Source organism: Lactuca sativa, chromosome 9, assembly GCF_002870075.4.
Source record: "Lactuca sativa cultivar Salinas chromosome 9, Lsat_Salinas_v11, whole genome shotgun sequence".
Lineage (NCBI taxonomy): Eukaryota > Viridiplantae > Streptophyta > Magnoliopsida > Asterales > Asteraceae > Lactuca > Lactuca sativa.
In genome coordinates, this window is record NC_056631.2 from 44,548,979 (window position 1) to 44,568,572 (window position 19,594).

A 19,594-nucleotide genomic window follows, 5' to 3' on the forward strand; every position below is an offset into this window, starting at 1 on the left:
CTCAGCAACTGTGTTGCCTGGCAATCAGCATCCGTATTGACCAACTTCAAGCAGTCTTGCTACTCAGCTCTCACCATTCATGTTGACCGGCCCCTGCTAGTCTCGCTGCTCAGCTCTCAGCAGCCATACTTTCCTGGACCTCAACAGTCGCACAATCCGACCCTCAGCAGCCATGTGACCTAGCTCAACAGCCGTAAAGCCCAGTCATCAGCACTTATGTTGTCCAACATCCCACAGTTGCGCTGCTCAGCCCTCAGCAACCAAGCTACCCAGCTCTTGTCAGCACTTGCATCGCTTAACTCTCTCCAGTAGCTGCGTATCTCAGCTTTCAACAGCTATACATCCATCTTTCCATTTTCCTCGCCTCCTCTAAGGAAAAGAGGGGGGAGAGAGTTGGTACAACACTATGCAGGAGTGATTTTCATTCCAAAAGGGCATAGTTGAAGTACACAAAGAGCTAATACTTTGTGATAGTGCATCCCCGAGATGGCGTTAATATCCTGGATCGAAAGAGAAACCCTGTGGTTCAACCCTTGGTAGTCTCGTTGCCCAACTCTCAATAGTCAAGCTGCTCATCTATCGCTAGTATCCCGATGCTCGGTTCTCAACGACCCTGTTGATCAGCTCTTGATAGCAGCTCTATAGTCCAACTCTCAATAGCGTCGTTGCATAGCCCTCGGTAGTCAGCCAAGACAGCGAGGTACTAATCATCACTACAGCTAACGATGTAGTAGAGCATCAGGTGTCATTACACTTTAACCCGGACTGGTCATCCGGTCTAGACACAAAAGATTGCATATTGTTGCGCCCAACCAGGCGAGGTTCAGTACCATCGCCTTGATTCGTCTGGCTTCTCAGCTCGACTCCATTATAGCGGCAAGCTCCGCATGCGAGGTTCAGTACCCTCTCCTTGGGTCACCTGGCTTCTCAGCCCGACTCCATTATAGCGGCAAGCTCCGCATGACAGGTTCAGTACCTTCTCCTTGAGTCGTCTGGCTTCTCAGTCTGACTCCATTATAGTGGCAAGCTCCGCATGCGAGCTTCAGTACTCTCTCCTTGGGTCGTCTGGCTTCTCAGCCTGACTCCATTATAGCGGCAAGCTCTGCATGAGAGGTTCAGTACCCTCGCCTTGAGTCGCCTAGCTTCTCGATCCAACTCTGTTATAGCGGCAAGCTTCGCATGCGAGGTTCAACACCCTCGCGAGTAGTCACTTGGCTTCTCAGCCTGATTCCATTATAGCAGCAAGCTCCGCATACGAGGTTCAACACCATTGCGAGGAGTCGCATGGCTTCCTAGCCTGATTCCATTATAGCAGCAAGCTCCACATGCGAGGTTCAGCACCCTTGCGAGGAGTCGCCTGGCTTCTCAACTCGACTCCAGCGACATGCTCCGCCAACAAGGATCAAAGGCTCGCAACCTTTGCATATATGATCCCATGCGATGCTCTCCTACATGAGGTATCTATGATCGTTGGCAGCTAAGTCCGATTCATCCCACACGATGCTCTCCTGCGTGATGTATCTATGATCATTAGCAGCTAAGCCCGATCAATCCCACGCGATGCTCTCCCGCATGAGGTACCTACGATCGTTGGTAGCTAAGCCTGATCCATTCCACGCGATGCTCTCCCGTGTGATGTATCTATGATCGTTGGCAGCTAAGCCCGATCCATCCCATACGATGCTCTCCCGTGTGAGGTATCTATGAACGTTGGTAGCTAAGCCCGATCCATTCCACGAGATGCTCTCTCGCGTGATGTATCTACGATCATTGGTAGCTAAGTATGATCTATTCCACACGATGCTCTCCCGCATGACATCTCCATGGTCGCTAACCGCTAAGCCCAAGCTATTCCCCTAAGTCGCACAACATAAGTCATACATCATCGCACACCACAAATTTATTTTGTGCCTAACACCGCGCCCTTGGTGTTTCTTCTCTCACAGTCATCATGGTTCTCCACATTACAACCTGCTATAGTAAGGTGACTCTCTAGCAAGAAGGTCATCCCGACAGCGGCCCTGCTACCTACTACCTTTCAGCATCTCTATTTTCTGGCTCTCTGAAACGGTCTTACTATGCAACCTTACATGTAGCTTCGTCACGTATCCCACAACATCTTTGTTTCCTGGCTCTCGGAAACAATCTTGCTATGCAACCTTACCTGTAGCCTCGCTGTGCATCCCTCAGCATCACTGTTGCATGGCCCTCGGAAACGGTCTTGCTGCGCAACCCATACCTCTGGCCTCACCGCTTATCCCTTAGCACCTCTACTACCTGGCTCTCAGCAACAGTCTCACTACATATTTCCTACCTATAGCCTCGCTACCTGTTCCTCAAGAATTATGTTGTCTGACTATCGAATATAGTCTCACTATATGACCCTAGCTAGCAACCTAATCGCCCAGCTCTCAGAATCTCTGCTACCTATGTTATGGTTAACAACCTTACGAATCCTCGGTTTAAAAACATCCATCTTTAACTAAGAGTTTTATACTTTTTATGCCAACAACTTCGTCGTCTATTGGTATAACAACCTTGCCTTATTCGTCATAGTCTGATCTGGATACCTACGCTAACCACACCAGACTGGGGGGAGTCTAGTTGGGTATAGTGTAGTTTGAAGATACCTTTAGGATAGTTACTAATTCTCGGGTAAGGCAGACTATCTAGATGGCTATTGGTGAAATTCCATCTGCGTCGAATAATAGTCTTAGAGATTGTATGGCTACCTTGACCCGATGTCGTACCGACTCCATTGTCACATAGCAGCCTCGCTCCGCATAACATTGTCAACAACCTCGCTCTGCATGATCGCAACAATAGCTACGTTGCATCATATGAGCTGAATCGTATTCCTAACAAGGAAAGTTCATTCAGCCAGCACTGCCTGGCTCATTACGCATCCCCATAGCTCTCGTGGTCGAGGTTCGGTCGTTTTCTCTATTATTTAATGTACTGGTTCTTTATTTAGTCCGATCCGATTGTCAGCAACCCAATCACATCAGACTAGGGGGACTTGACGACGCACAGTTTATATGACTAAGTCCAGTCCGATGTCATTGGCCGCGTACCAATAACGTCAGACTGGGTGGGGGGGACTTTCCATTAGCATGACCTGGACCGCTCTAGTGTACCAGCCTTGTCTGGTGCGCTCCCGTCGGCCTGGCCTGGCGCTCCCTTACCAACCTTGCCGGGGACTCCCTTGCCAGCCTCGCTGGGGACTCTCCTGTTGGTTTATATGACTTAGTCCAGTCTAATGTCATTGGCCGCATACCAATAACATCGGACTGGGGGGGACTTGTTAATATATGGTCCATTAGCATGGCCTAGACAACTCTGGTGCGCCAGCCTCGCCTGACGCTCCCTTGCCAGCCCTGCTAAGGACTCTCCTGTTGGTCTGGCATGGCGCTCCCTGGCTTGGTGCTCCCTGGCCAGCCTTTCCTGGTGCGCGCCCGCCAGCCTTGCCTGGTGCGCGCTCACCAGCCTTGCCTGATGCCTACGGGCGGCCGTGCCCAACTCCTTGCTAGCTGGGCCTGAATTGGGCTGGCCCAAGGGTTGACCTAATTCCCCTTGACCTAATTGTCCCCTATATAATGAATAGTATCTCCTCCATGGAGAGGGATCTTCCCATTGACTCAGCCACCACACTATATTTCGGCCGGGTGGCTCAGCCGCCACCCACCGCCGTCAGTCACCATACACCACCACCAACACCAAGATGGTTCTCTCTAGCTAAAGAGAACCATCTCAGATCTACCAGATGATCTAACTTGGCCGTCGGAGCCCGCTCCCAGGGCACAGTCCCTGGGGCAGCTCTAACGGGCTTGTCTTTTGTGACCTCGCAGATCCGTCTCTGGTGTAGAAGCACTCCCGCAGCTAAGGTGGTCGGAGCCGATGTCGCATCAATTGCATATGCTATAATATTATATGGAAATATTATAGCAAAAGACTGGTCAAGTATCATATCTTTATGTAAGACATTATGAATCGTATCCCATATGCTTCGGGTATAGGATCAATTGCATATGCTATAATATTTATGTGTTCTAATTTTCCAAATGCCTAGGGCATTAAGAGGGAAAAAGGACTAGAACTGGATATGACTAAAGTTATTAAACAATTTCTATGAACAATCCAAGGTTCGCCAACGATTGGTTGCTTATGGATAGTTGGAAGTATAGTAATGGATGGACCATATTGACATTATTATGAATAGACCCCGTAACCGGTTGAGATAAACCGGAGAGTAGGTCAGGCACCCATATATGTTTGACAGTATGTTATGATATGTTATTATGTGGTAGTGGTAGGGGTGAAATAGTCCCCGTAACCGGTTGAAATAAACCGAAGGGTAGGTCGGGCATCCAGATATGCCTGGCAGGGTAGGTCGAGCACCCTAATATGCTTAACAGGGGTAGGCCGGGCACCCCAGTATGCCTAACAAGGGTAAGTTGAGCACCCATATATGATCATCAGGGTAGGTCGGGCACCCAGATATGCCTGACAGTATGTCTATTGTATGGTATGTAGTATGAAAGGGGAACTCACTAAGCTTCGTGCTTACGGTTTTCAGTTTTGGTTTCAGGTACTTCGTTTTCAAAGGAAAGGATTCGGTGATCGCATCTCATCACACCATGCTTTCCCGCACATGAGATCTTTAGGATTACACTATGATATTGTTTTATAATAACATGTTTTGATTATTAACACTTGGGTTTTGACATGAGATGTTATTATGGATGTTTGCTCATACTATTGGTTTTATGATAACTTAATTAAAAATGAAATTTTTGGTCTTGAATTTTGGGATGTTACAGCCTGTCATAAAAGCTCATATATGACAAAGAAATTTCTAGAACATTTTTTGGAAACAACAAATAACATTAAAAGGCACCCGTAAGCAAGAAGTTAAACATGGCAAGGCAACGATACAAAGTCCAAAATAAGATATGCAAACAAGAAAAAGAAGAAAACAAAACATTAAATGAGAATATCTATCTAAGAGAAAAGATGATTAAATGGCGAGATACTCCAATCTGACGAAGTGTCTCATCCAATGTTGCTTCTGTATTTGAACCATGCAATTGACAAGGAAATGATGTTGTCAGTCGTTTTAGTTGGGGGTGTGCCAATCCTCTTGAATCTTTTTTCATTTCGGGCCAACCACATGTTCCAAATGAGACGGTAAAACACCATACTCAAAGTAGATTTCTTTTTTGGGCAATTCCCTTAGGCATCTGCGAGGTCGATGAAATTCCTTACGGATATGAATCTTCTACTTGTAATCCCATACCACTTAAGTATCTAATCCCACACCACCAGGGAATAGTCACAAGTAACGAGTGTGTGGTCAACCAATTCAATCAATTTGTTGCATAATGAGCATGTGCTATCTGGTATGTTGACTCCCCTTGTTGACAGAGTGGCCGCCACCAGGATCCTACCCATTACAACTCTCCAAACGAAGCATCTAACTTTTAGAGGAATAATATTGGATCAGCAGATGTATTTCCCTTTGAACAAAATCATTTTTGATTTTAATAGCATCCTCATGGCATTAACTATGTAATCCCATTCGGAATTCAATGTGAAATTGAAGTCGTACATAGACGTGTACTCTGTCTTCAAATTACTGATCTTGATATAAATTTGATGAAGCTCCTTTAATTCTACTACTCCTATTGGTTTATATCTCCACATCCAAGAGAAACCGTTCCTTGAAATATGATCTTCCAACAGGCAACATTTTATCGATTCTAATGAATACAAATGAGAGAATTTTGTTTGAAATGGCACTTTGCCACACCAAGCATCTTTCCAAAACACAATCTTAACTCCATAACCAGGAATAAAATTGAAAATCTCCATGCTATCGATGTTTAACTTATAAATGGATTTTACTGCCTTGGATGTATTGCACCTAACTCCATTCGAAGTCTTCTTTTCCATATATGGTGTCGATGTGTTATACAAATTATGAATACTCTCGATTACTACCTTCCATAAACTTCTCTTCTCATTCATCAATCTCCACCACCACTTTATTAAGAGAGTTGTGTTGTGAGCTAATAAGGTGCCAACCACTAAATCACCATCTTGTATTGGTGCAATAATTTTAGACCATCCCACCTAATGAATCTTCTTTTTAACCTCAACATTTTCGCCCCATAAGAAATTTTGTCTGATCTTCTTAAGTTCATCAACGATTTAATGAGGGTAAGTAGACCGCCAAATGATAATGATTTTGCTTTCCACATTGATAATTTGGAACTAACTTTATCTAGGATTGGTTTCCCGTTATTTTTGAGAGCCATGTTTGTACCGATAGGGACCCCAAGATATTTGAATGGGAAATTACCTTCTAAGCATCCAAAAATACGTACAATTTCATGTAATTCTACGTTTGAGACATCGACTCCAAGGATTTGAGATTTTAGAAAGTTTACTTTTAAGTCAGGATACATTTGAAAGCACTTAAGAATGTGGGATAGATTTCTAATGCTTTCATAATCCCATTCCCCAGCAAAGATTGTGTCGATGACATAGAATAAATGTGAGATAAAAGGTCCGTTTCTTGTTAATTTGACCCCACGCATAAGGATTTGTCGCAAGCACTCTTAATTGTAGTATTTAGGCCCTCTATAGCAAGTATAAAAAGAAACAGGGATAGTGGGTCTCCTTGTCTCACCCTTTTCGCTATAGCAAATTCCATCGTCGGTGAACCATTTACAAGTATCGATGATCTCAAAGAGGATAGACAACACATGATCCATTTTCTCCATTTACACCCAAATTGCATTTCTTCCATTACAAAGTTCAAGTAACCCTAATTGACCGAGTCAAAGGCCTTTTCAAAGTCTATTTTGAATATAAATATATTTTTCTTGCATTACAAAGTTTAAGTAACCCTAATGGACCATCGAGGATGTTTCTGTTCTGAATATAGGTTGATTGGACTTCATATACAACCGATTTGATCACGTGATTTAATCTGCTTGCTAGCAATTTGGCCACCACTTTGTACATACATCCGATGAGGCAGATGAGACGATAGTCACTAAGCGATAGCGAATCAGATACTTTGCGAATGAAAGTGATGAACGAGACAGATGGTTGGTTCTCCATGGTACATATTTGATAGCCCTAGTTTTAACCACATATGTTTACGTCATTATCAATTTTGGTCCCTAAGTGGTATACACTTTGTGGTTCATACATAAATGGTCCCTGGATTTTTTTGAGCTTGACTTTTTTTTGTCCTTATATGGGTTTTGTTATTATGTTCCCCTATTTATTTAGTTTGTTATCTTGTACCTTTGCTATAAGTTAGATAAATGATCCGTGCTATTAAGAAATCATCAAATTTGATTTTGATTTTTTTTATTTTATTTTAGTTTTTGTTGTTTTAAATGCATCGATTTTTTGGTGAATTAAAAAAAAAGACTTGGACAAAACCCGAAATCATCTACTACTTATTATAGTTTTATTGTATCCAATATTTTAACATATTGTATTATTTTTTTATAACCATGATATATTGTCCTTGACTAACAAAATGTATTATTTTATTATGATTTTAATATATTATCTTTTAAGATAAAGTTTATTATCTTATTATAAGATTAAAGTAAAAATCTATTACAAAAATTACAAAAGAGTTAATTTAGGAAAAAAAAAAACTTATATTTTCAGCAAATCCTACTTATCGAATTATTGGTTACAATCCCAAAATTGAATATACTAGGCAATATCTTGCCACTTTCGGTTTAAGAAAAAAATATATAGGGATTTTTGACAATACCATATAATTTCCAGTGATAAATCACAAAAACAATTTAGAAAATACTCGGATGAAATATTGTTGAGGATCAGTCCTAAGCTTAGAAATATGATACGATTAAAGATCGATTTCCGGTGGCCTTGTCTTACTGTGCATCCATGTATTTGGGGCTACCCCAATTGGTTAACATGAAAGTTCTTTCTTTTTTTTTAAAAAAAAATATGAAGGTTCTAATCTAACTATTAATTAGAAGACTCTGGGTGAGTTTAGTCCCAAAGAGATGAGATATATAGTTATTTGCCATTGAAAAAAAAAAGTATTTATATACCTCAAGTTCCTAATCTATTAAGTTCCTAGCTTATTAAGTCATAAACAAAAAACACCCAAATCTAGAGTAGAGCGAGGGGTATTATTAAGTCAAATTATTTGGGGATGGATCTGATAATAAGATATCGATAAAAGGAAAATCTCATATCCTTCAAGTTCACATGTATTTTAATTTCTGTTATATATTATTTAATAGTAAAATATAAAAAAGGAAATTATAAAAATGGTATGGCCCACATGTTATTATATGGTCCAAAGTTTGACTGAGACGTCACCTCAATCGAGGCCCCCTTCGTTGAATATCGAGATACTACTTGTTCCCTTGTTCTAATTACGAAATTGCCCATCCCCTTTTTATTTTTCTTTATTTTCTTTGCTTTCTCTAATGACCAAACGACCCTCTAACTAACTACCACCCTCTCTCATAAATCCATATTTCAATTTTCATATCACATCTTTTATTTTTCTTATTGTTTGTCTATCCCTATCTATTTATTCTATAAAAAGTTAGAAAAATGATCATCGGTTTTTATAAAATATAGAAAAGTCATATTCACTATTCAGTATAATATAACTGAAATTCTATCCAATGTAAGATTATTTAAACTTATATTCAAGGACAAAATAGTAAAATTAGATAAAGACAGAAGATTTTCGTTCTTTGTGGGCATTGAAATGGCATGGGTAAAATGGTCAATGAAAAGTGAGTAAATCCATTTTTGTTGTATACAAAGTGATAACAATAATGACATCTTCCCTTTGATTGGTTTGACTACTGAAACTCTCTTCCCTTTCTCTCTTTCTCTCTCTTTAAAAACACAAAAACAAATACACATCTGCTTCCTAAATGCACAGTACTCCTACTCTTAAATATTTTCCCCAAACTTTTTTCTCTCTTCGAAAATCTCTTAGTTGTTTTAGTTTGACTCCTTTAAAAACGTTTCTAGGGTTTGTTCTTCACAAATCTCACAAGTTGTCAACAGATTTAAACAAATCTTGCAAACAAGATTTGTGGGTTTTCTTATTTCTGTTTATTAAGGCCATCAAGATCAACAAATTGGAACAATCAACGGCGAAAGGTCAATTTTCCTCAGGTCAGTTCATGTTCTTCCCTCTTTAGATCTTGATTTATGAAGCCTTTTCAGACATCTCTTGAATTCCATCTTTTGTTTATTTTCTTTGATTTTTTTCGTTGAAATGGGTCTTTTGAATCTGGGAATATGATAAAGATTACATCTTTTACACCTCGTCGATTGAATTTATCCGTTATTTTTAGTTTCAGGTATATTATTATCTGATTAGCTGCTTGATTTCTGATAAAAACACATTCAGTTTTTAGGTTACGCTTAATTTGATCTGTTCTAAAGCTCTTCAAGAATGACAGTAGTCAACTCTTTTTTTGAAATCGGATCAGTGAATATATGACAATCTGTTCTTAAATCAGTGATTATTTGTAACAATTTAGGTTTTTTTTTTCAGCTTTACCAATTCAAGAATATAATCACAATTTCTGTATATACATCGTTATTATCTTTTAAGATGTTTATAGTTTCATTTTGTTTTACGCAAACTGTTTCTGATTTTCAATCTGCAGTGAATAAAACGCAAAGCTCTTGAATTTCAAAGACGATGGGGTGTTTAACGGTGTTAAAAGGCAAGAAAAAGAAATCAAACCCAAACATTCACGTAAAACGAATCAACCCACAAGACCCGACTCCAACTACATTACCCGAACCACTAACCCAAACCCAAACCCAAACCCGGTCCCTACAATCCGCACCACCAAGCTTCCGAACCAGGGTCAAACCGGTCCAACCCAACAACCCACCAAACACCAGCAGAACACGAGCCCTATCAGCACCTTCAACCCTGGATGCAGCCGAAGAAGACGCACTTTCATCAGCCGAATTTGAAGAACACGAAGAATCCAAAACCCGTGGCAGCGGCGGAGGCGGAGGCGGGTTGCCGCCTGTCCCGCAGCCGCTGCCGCTTCCTGCACCGCATTCAGCCAACTTGAAAACCATGGGAAGCTTTAAAGTTGGTGGCGGGAGTGGGCTGCTGCCGCCTCTTAATACTTCCGGCCCTCTGCCACTTCCGCCATCGGGAACCACCCATCTTCCGCCAATGATTCCGGCATCTTTACCGACATCTGGAACACTTAAGAACTTCACATTTGAAGAAATCGCAGCTGCTTGCCACAACTTTTCACCTGAGAGATGCGTGTCTGAAGGTCTTTCTTCTGTTATGTATAGAGCTTCTTTTGGAGAAGATACTTCTAATTTAAAGAATCTTCAAGCCACTGTTACCAGTCTCCATCCTTCATCTCAGGTAAAGATAGGACCCACAATATCAGTAACATCAGTAACAGGATCAGTAAATAACATCGATTTTTTTGCATTTTTTTAGGGTTTGAAGGAATTTGTGAGTGAAGTGAACACGCTAGCATCATTGCAACACCCTTATCTCTGTAAATTGATTGGTTTCCATGCGCGTGAGGGATCTGATAGAAGAATGTTGGTTTACGAGAGGCTTTTTCATGGAAGTTTAGATCGGCTTTTATATGGTAGAACAGATGGCCCACCTATTGATTGGAATGCAAGAATGAAAGTCGCACTTTGTGCTGCTCAAGGGCTTACTTTTTTGCATGAGGAAGGACCATTTCAGGTAGTCAAAGAGTTGACTTTTTTTTAAATGAAATTTGAATCTTGAAATATGGTCAAGTTTGTGGTGTTCATTGTTGTTATGTATTTTATCAATGTGCAGGCGATGTTTCATGAATTTTCAACTGCTAATATACAAATTGATAAAGATTTTAGTGCAAAGCTTTCGGGGTATGGTTGCATAAGTCACATTCCTGAAACTGACATCTCAAATAATTCAGTTGTAAGTTATTTCTTCTTAAAACTTTCTTTTTATGATTATATTTTAAATAATCGGATAAATGATTTGTAAATAATATTTGAGAAACCTACGGCATATTTGGGGAAATGAAAGGAAAAAAAATAATTAAATGAGGGACAATTTGGTAAAAACTTAGGACTTAATGAAAGCTACACTTCCTTGACTTTCTTTGTTAAGTCGTTTTGTCCATGTTAAGTAAAAAATAAACGCTTGTATATAGCTTATCAAGTTAAGTTATATCCTCGTTTAGTTTGGAAAACCGGTCAAAATAGTCATTTTGTCAAAGATTAACGAATGGGATGTAATTTTGGACAACTCAAGGACCAAAAATTTGAAAAAAACATACCACATGGATAAAAAAGGTAAAAAGATTCCTTTTTTGACCAGATCCAAAAAACCACTATATCATATGGAAGAAAAATGTGATTCACTTTTGTGGAAACGTAGATGCTAAAAGGACCATTCTACACTTCCCCTTTTTTCATTTTCGCAATTGTTACGGTTTGAAAAGTCATCCATTTAGCAAAATTACATATATACCCTCCTTGATGTATGTATGTTTAAAATGTGATTCAGGCAATGGGGAATCTTTCAGTAGAGACATTAGAGAGAGGACTTTTAACCCCAAAAAGCAACGTATGGAGTTTTGGGATCATCCTCCTTGAATTGCTTACAGGGAGAAAGAATCTAGACAGCCGCCACCCAAAAGAAGAAAGAAACCTAATCAAATGGAGCAGACCCTTTTTAGCGGACGATAGCCGCCTCTCCCTGATCATGGATCCTCAGCTAAAAGGGCGGTTTCCGGCGAAAGCCGCCAGGACAATGGCGGACATAGCCCAAAGATGCCTTCAAAAAGAGCCATCAGAAAGACCAACAATGAGAACAATTGTTGAACACCTTAAAATCATACAAGAGATGAAGTTTTCATGTCGATTCCCGCTTCAAGAGCCAGGTGGCCCAATCAGCCGGAAACACATGGCGAAATCTTTGAGTTTGAATGGGATTATTTATCCGGCACCAAGGCTGAGCTACTCGCCATCGCCACCGCCGCCGCCACGGCTGCCGCCGTCTCTGCCGCCACGAAACTGTGCTGCGAATCTTGCGATGGAGGGGATGATTGTGGACCGTCAAGAAAGTCGGAGGTCATCGGCTTCGGGTAGACGGTCTAGTGTAGAAGGGTTTTGAATGTTAATAGAAAGTTTTTTTTTTTTTTTTTTCTTATAAATTTTTTGATTTTGCTTCCTCTTTTCTTGAGGTGAATGTTACTAGATATAGAAAGTGGAGGATGGATTTATATTTTTGGATGTTAGGTTTTTGTTTTTAGTTTGTAGATAAAGTGTTTTGGTTTGGCTTTGGGCATATATGATGCCAAAGGTTTTATTGATAATATTAGAATTAGTTTTCTTGTATCTTATAAATGTTCTTATTTCAAAATAATTGTGGGTTTAGTTGTTTAAAGTTGTAATGATAAGTATTGAAGGTGGTGTTGAATAATTACTTATTATTGAAGAGAGTTTTAGATGAAATGATTATAAAGAAGAAGAAATAAGTCACTTTATTTTCTCATCATCACTTTTGTGTGGCTCGAGTCAAACTGTTGCCAAAGTTGTTTATTTGGTTCCGGAGTAGTCAAATGTTCATAATGGAAATCTCTTTATTCAAATGATTCGCTTAATAACTTTTTTTCTTTTTTGCACAAATTGTTTACAAATCCATTAATTTTAACAAATTCTAATACTTCAACGTCACTAGAAATTAACAAAGTTTTTAACCCAAATCGAGATCTTTCGTCTCATCTATATATACAAAAGACATGAATACCCTTTCAATCCTTATTTGTTTTGTATAACGTAGTCTCATCTATATATATAAAAGACATGAATACCCTTTCAATCCTTATTTGTTTTGTATAACGTACGCAACTATATGTATGTGAATGCTTGTCATGTAAAGATTAGAGATTAACTTACGCTTTTTACACGCTTAATAGCGTATAGAGTACCAAATGGATTAAAAAAAAAAGAAAAAAAGAAGATAAACTTCTGAGCTAGACTGTCAACATATACCTCATCTTAGTGAGATTATGAGATGTGTTGTTGCCTGGTGGTGTACTAGTTTGTGTTGTACCAACGTTCAATAAATTAATAAGTTGCCTTTTTCTAATGATTTCCTCTTAAACATGTAAAATATGATTTTTATTAGACATGTAAAAAAAACATGAGAAAATGTACACCATGGTAATGAAAAAAGGAAAAACAAAAGTTTTTCTAATGTTTAACAATTTCTAAAAAAAAAGAAAAGAAAGAAAGAAAAACATATAAAAGGGTAAACGGTATGTGCATCATTGGTAATGAAAAAAGAAAAAGAAAACAAGACCATCATACATCGTTTTTTAGGGTTAAAACAGTGATAATAATGTAAATTGGTTTCCACACATATAAGCGCTTTTATAAAAATAAAAGTTATAAACAACTTCAAATAAGTTATAGAAGAAACCAACCTACTTATTTAAGCCGATAAAGTCTAAACAGTTTTTCATTTTATTCCATACAAACACTCAAAAATACTTATTAACATCACCAACCAACCCACAATAAGCTAACAAACACCTTAAATAACCAATCTCAAACACCCTTTACACTCTTTTGTACAAGACATGTAATGTGTGTTCATGTGTTGTACAACATATATCAAATCCCGTTTCTAAACAACTCCTCACCCAAATTGTACTACAAAATACAACATATCAACTTCCCAAAAAAAAAAAACAATAAAAAGTTTTTCCTTTTTCATTTTTCTTTTTCCACCTCTGTAAAACCCAGAAAAACAAATTCCAAATTTACGAACTGTTTTGGTTATTCTGCTCATCTTGAGCTGTTGAGCTTGCTTGTTGTTGTGGTAATGGCTGTGAACCAGAGCTAGTACCTTGTGGCTCAGGGATTAATGTGGTAAGACCATTCTGCTTCATGTAAGTCTCTAATGGCTGATTTGCAGCTTGAAGAAGACTCATCATGCTTACATGAGGATGAGGTCGTATGTTCAAATCCAACTGACTTTTCCCGCCTCCTCCTGATGATTGTTGTGACTTCATAACACCTTCAATTTCTTCTTTGGGATTCGAAGTGGGTCCCAATTTGAGTTGATTATTTTTTTCTGCAATTTCAGCTTCACGTTCTGATTGGCGTTGCTGTTTGCGTAACATTAGGGTTTTGAATCTTCGTTTAACTGTCATACACACATTACAAGTGCAGTTTGGCTTGTGTTTGCCTTTGCCACTTGGCGGTTGACTGCAGACTATGCAGGAGCACCCCGGGCGGTGCCTTGGGTGTTTCGTGGTGGTTGCAACCGATGGGTCCGGTGGTGGTTCCGCCTGGTTCTGGTTCTGGTTCTCCCCCTGGTCTTGGTCTGGTGGTGGCTTTTGGTTCATGGAGTTTCTCCATTTGTGAAACTCTGAAAATGAAAATGAAAATCAGGAAGGGCATTTACGTCATTTTACATGAAAGTTGAAAGTAGTTGTAACAACTATACCTTTAGCTAGTCTAAGAAGGTGGTCGAGTTCCCTAGGGCCTAGTTCATCTGGTGCAACACAGGCAGACCTATAAATATAAATAATCCCAATATTGTCACATCATGTGAATATTTATTAAAGTTTTTGTTTATTATAATAAGAATAATAATTAGGAGTAAGGACTCACCTCATGTGATCCCAGACATTTTCTTGGCATGTCCATTTAGCAGGGAGAAGAAAATCAATAGGTAACCTTCGCCATTTTGAACAGTTATCACATTGGGCCCACTGTTCTTGTTCCCTGAAACATAATTTTTTCATGTTACGTTTAATTTATATATAATATATAATTAAATATAAAACGTGAAACAATAATTGTTACCCAGAAGAGCGAGCAGTGAATATACTCCCCTTTCCAAAAACAGGAGGTTCCTTAAAAAAGAAAAAGAAAAATCAATTATTTTTTAGTTGATGCATATGATATGGGAAAAAAAATTAAGATGACTGACTTCATATTCTTCAAAATCTTGGTCTTCAATGGTGACACTAGTTGGATTCAAAGTGTTAGGTGGAGTCAACATATCTTGTAATTCTTCCCATGTATATTTCAGCTCAAGAGCATCTTGACTTTCAATCAACAATCTTTTACTTTTTGAACTAATATTTCGACTTCTTTTTTTGTCTGGTTGAAATGAGTCAGCCCTTGACTTGCTTCCTTGCTTTTCATTTGCATGCCAGCTGGCATCTCCAATAGTCAAGCTCATACTTCTTGACAATGGATTTAAATGGGAATCTGTGTTTCTCTTTAGTGACTGAAGAAGACCAGAATAATCACTCATATTTGAAAGATTCTCGACACCAGATAAAGAAGGTGAAGATCCACTTGGAAATACTCCATTATGCATTGCACCCATTCGAGAATCCTGTTCATTTAATTTCTGTATATCAGTATTAAAATAACAATTGACAAATTATACATACATTATATATAATTATTTATATATATAGTATATAGTTACCTGTACAGAAGCACTAACTGAGGCTTTTCGGAAGCCCATAAGAAGCTTTCCTTCAGGTTCCATGCGGCTGAATGTCACTGGTGAAAAGTAAGATAATATGAGCAAAAGCTTCTAGAAGATTTAAATTTTTAAGAATTGTTAGCAGAAATTAAGGTTTTGGATGAATGAATTGAATACCAGTATCTCCAGCCTTCAACTGCATAGACTGTATGCATGGAGTGACACCTTCTAGAACATACATACGGCTGTTGTTATTTGGCCAAAATCTGAACTGAAAAAGCCATTCTTTGCCTTTCACATCCTGTATTCTGATTGGAAGCCCCTCGGGTTGAGAAATAGGTGGAAAATATGCCTGTAGAGTATGTGAACTTGAGTATTACTCAAAGGACATAATTGTCTTTTTATCATAAATATACAATATACTTACTTCAGCACATGCTTTTGGGAGAACCAAACGACCAATTCTACCAGCATCACTGGCACTAAGAACCTTCTCAAATAGTGGAACAACTGTAGCATTTGAACTTAAAGAAGCAGAATCAAGGAAAATATTACATTGTTTAATATATTTATTTTAGATTAATGTAATATAAATAATCAAAACATGGTTAAACATGGATACTCTCCAGATATCTGCTGCAACTCTTGTTCTGTAATTCTAGGCCAATAACGAGGAAGAAGCTGATTTTTAATACGCCCTTCAACAGGAGGCCTAGCAATTCGTATCTGTGAATTCATTCCAATATTTGCATCAAATCCTTGTGAAAAGACGGATTTGGGCACTTTGGGTAAAATATGGCGAGACCAAGGTCCTTGTTGAAAGGGTTTATTCAATTCCCTTCCATCAAGAGGAAGAAGAAAAGGTGATTTTTGTGAAGAGGAAGAAGAAGAAGCTAAGCCCATAGTTAAGTCTGTTTGAACAAGTGATCCAATTACATCTTTACCCCCTGTAGTTTCTCTATACTTAAATGATTTGGTTCCATGAGCAGGTTCGAAAGTTGAAATGGGAAAGATTTCCTCTTGTTTCATTTGAGATGTTGATGTGTCATCGTTATCAGATGGAAGAGGGTATTTTTGTCCATCATCGTTTGATTGTTTCAACATTTTATTAGAGGATGATGGTATTTCTCCAATGCTATTTTCTACTGAAATGCCACATTCTCCAAGCTTATCCTCACTCGTGCTCTGCATTTAATACAATAAACATGAATAATTAAAACTCTTTAAGTGCTTAACCAATTAAGTCTTAAGTCAAAAAGAAAAAATAATGTAACTTGATCTTACAGGGTCACGTCTCAAACTATTTGAACAGCTGGCACAACTTACACCACCATTTTCAAGTAGTTCAATGGCAGCAGTAGAAGCAATACATCCACAATGGAGACGCTGTAATTAACAGAACATATTAGAAAATTCAAATTACAAAATTCCACACAAAAAAAGGAAATTTAGGGATGTAGTTTAGATAATTGTGTATATGTTTGCTTACCTTGCCACATGAAGTGCACTCCCTCCAACCAGTGTCTTCTAGGTGGAATAGTTCACAAAATGCTAGTTGTTCATATGCAGTACTGGAACAATCCGGAACTTCAAATATTAAGAAAGTTATTCAAAATCTTTAACAAAAAGTATATGCAAGATAAGATTGTGACTAGAAAGTTTGTTATATCTCCACTCTAGTCTTCTCTTAGTAAAACTGTGTAGCAAGCAAATTAAGTTTATTCAGAGGAATTGATGACAGAAGTGAAAGGTCTCTGTAAACAATGGCTAAAGATGAGATCTGTAGCAAGAAGAATATGGGGATTCACTCTCTTTTGGGTGGATTAATAGAAGATTATACGTTAAGTTTATTCACTTTTCTGAAAAAGAAACTTCACCTAATACTCCAATAACATATCCCAGAAAGAAGTCACTGTTTTGTAAATTCAAAAGGGAGAAGAATCTACACTACAAACAAAAAGGTAAAAAGGAAAAGGGAATAGGGAAATGATAGCTAATGAAACCTAGTAATGAACAGTATTGTGTTGAACTAAGTGATAATTCGTTAATTCCACCTTCAGATCAAAGTACAGAAACTTAAAATTGGAAACCGAAGAGATCTGGGATTAATTACCCGCATTTATTACAAAGTCTGGCAAAATCACCAGACCGCAAAGCCCAACCTTTCCTATAATCACCAGCTGCTGCTAATGAAGCTCCGCATAAGTCATTCATGCATATTCTAGACTCCATCCGCAGACATCAGTTCGGAAAAAGAAAAACCCTAATCCCAATTAATTAAAATCCAATTCAACAGGGGAGACTAAATACTAGCAAAAATCCCCCAATTAACCTACTCAAAATGCTTGAATTGAAAAATAACACTAATTTTCAGAAGTAATTTGCCCGAAACACGGTATTCATAATAGCAAGATGTATCGAGTCAACAAAAACTTACTTTATCCGAGTGGTGTTTGTGTAATTGTGTCGTGAAGTCAAAAGAAACGGTGGGATTGTTGGTTCCTGTATGAAATTTGATCTTGCTGATCTTGGTTCGCCGGAGATGGAGGTTGCTGCCGGCGTTTGGAAGAGTCATGGAAAATGAAGAAAGTGCATGCTTAAGAGAGAGGGAGTGAGTTGCATGCACGACGCTTTACGGCACAGCAAACCAACTCTGTTACTCGGCGTCGAACTCTTGTGGGTCCTTTACCCACCACTCATGATTCATGACTCAACCAATTTAAGTGGTGTTTAGATACCAATTATGATAATAAAAAATAATTGAAGATATATATATATATATATATGCAATGTTAGATAATGGGTAAAGATTCTCATATCATCTTGATGGAAAATAACCAAATCAATGTGTCATTATATTGTGTAAAAAATAAAGTATTGGTAGATTGGTATTTTATGGTTGGTTAATTTTGTGTTGAAAGCTATTTGAGGTTATGATGTTTATATTACCTAAATACATTATGCGAGACCATGGGTTAGCTGGTCAACATCACACGCGTGATGTAGACAATTGGGGGTGGATCAATAATAGCGTTTAAGAAGAAATGGTATAAGTTATTATTTACAAAGAGACTACAATATATATATTTTTTTAACAAAATAAGCTATAGCTGATTAGTTGGTTACTGGTTAGTGATTTGCATTCATTTGCCAATTGAGGTGGGGAGATCCTGACCCAAGACAACTTTCTTACATGTGATCCCAGGTTTGGATCAACCCGCCCAAGGCCCAACTTTCAACTTTTATAGTTTTGGCCACTATTTTTTATTTTATTTTTCTTTTTTTATGAGCTTACCCATTTACCTTTCCATCTTTGTTTATATAACTTATTTATTTATTTATTTTATATATTTGGCCAAACTTTCTTTTTATTTTTTTTATAAATTTATTCAGAAACATTGTATACATATTTTTTCGAACTCTTTTTTTACAACTATACTTTTATGTCTTTTAAATTTAACTTTTTTTTTTTTTAACTTAGTTAACATTTTTTAAAATAAATTACTGAAATTGTCCCTATATTTTGGGGTGTGTTTGGTTCTTTAATTTTTGTTTTGCACTTAGGCTTTATTTGTTTACCTCTTAATTGCAAAATTAAGAGGTAATATCTTAAAAATTCAGATTCAGATTGTTTGTTTGCATCTTATTTTTTTACCTCTTAAAGTTGTAAATACCTCTTAATTTTTCAGATATTAAACAACGTCTGAATTTAAAATAATAAAAAAAAAAAAACACACACACACACGCGTTCCTATTGTGCCTTAAACGATTGACCCTTCACCAAAACAACGCCTCATTTTCTCCTCCCTCTATGCGTTCTTCTTCCCTTCCCCACCAGATTCACTGACGACACTGCCTCGCCGACGATGTCGCCTGCAACACCGCCGCCTCTGTCGTTTGGAACGGCGCTTCCGCCTCCATCATCGACAAACCAGGTTCGTTTCTTCCTTCTTTCCCTCAAAATCGATATTTTTTTGTTTTTATGAATGATTTGGTCTGAAATAAACGAAATCAGCTTTCTCTTTTTCATCTGAAAATCGTATTCTCTTCAAACTC

The 19,594-nt window shown here is 38.2% G+C and overlaps 2 protein-coding genes across 3 annotated transcripts; one reads left to right on the forward strand and one right to left on the reverse strand.

Annotated features, from left to right (window-relative positions):
* Positions 1-8,865: 8,865 nt before the first annotated feature.
* On the forward strand, positions 8,866-12,420 carry LOC111898212 (probable serine/threonine-protein kinase PBL1). The gene is made up of 5 exons (XM_052767158.1): positions 8,866-9,204; positions 9,705-10,438; positions 10,517-10,774; positions 10,874-10,993; positions 11,588-12,420. The coding sequence occupies exons 2-5, from the start codon at positions 9,740-9,742 to the stop codon at positions 12,194-12,196; spliced, it is 1,686 nt and encodes a 561-aa protein (XP_052623118.1). The 5' UTR covers positions 8,866-9,204; positions 9,705-9,739; the 3' UTR covers positions 12,197-12,420.
* A 1,110-nt stretch (positions 12,421-13,530) lies between these two features.
* LOC111898211 (B3 domain-containing transcription repressor VAL2) lies at positions 13,531-18,264 on the reverse strand. 2 transcript variants are annotated; one of them, XM_023894139.3, is made up of 13 exons: positions 17,976-18,264; positions 17,652-17,759; positions 17,028-17,109; positions 16,823-16,924; positions 16,161-16,723; positions 15,966-16,062; positions 15,716-15,890; positions 15,539-15,615; positions 15,029-15,442; positions 14,902-14,951; positions 14,707-14,820; positions 14,540-14,607; positions 13,531-14,461 (listed from the first exon to the last, which is right to left on the reverse strand). In XM_023894139.3, the coding sequence occupies exons 2-13, from the start codon at positions 17,750-17,752 to the stop codon at positions 13,851-13,853; spliced, it is 2,454 nt and encodes an 817-aa protein (XP_023749907.1). In that variant the 5' UTR covers positions 17,753-17,759; positions 17,976-18,264; the 3' UTR covers positions 13,531-13,850. The 2 variants fall into 2 exon arrangements, with proteins under 2 accessions (XP_023749907.1, XP_023749906.1); XM_023894138.3 differs by having other exon boundaries at positions 17,652-17,801.
* Between the last annotated feature and the right edge of the window lie 1,330 nt (positions 18,265-19,594).

Coding starts and splice junctions, on each gene's coding strand:
- LOC111898212 (XM_052767158.1), top strand. CDS start 9,740: ATGGGGTGTTTAACGGTGTTAAAAGGCAAGAAAAAGAAATCAAACCCA. Junction 10,439..10,516: donor GTCTCCATCCTTCATCTCAG/GTAAAGATAGGA, acceptor GCATTTTTTTAG/GGTTTGAAGGAATTTGTGAG. Junction 10,775..10,873: donor ATGAGGAAGGACCATTTCAG/GTAGTCAAAGAG, acceptor ATCAATGTGCAG/GCGATGTTTCATGAATTTTC.
- LOC111898211 (XM_023894138.3), bottom strand. CDS start 17,770: ATGGAGTCTAGAATATGCATGAATGACTTATGCGGAGCTTCATTAGCA. Junction 16,724..16,822: donor ATAGTTTGAGACGTGACCCT/GTAAGATCAAGT, acceptor TATTAAATGCAG/AGCACGAGTGAGGATAAGCT. Junction 16,063..16,160: donor TTGCAGCAGATATCTGGAGA/GTATCCATGTTT, acceptor TGCTTCTTTAAG/TTCAAATGCTACAGTTGTTC.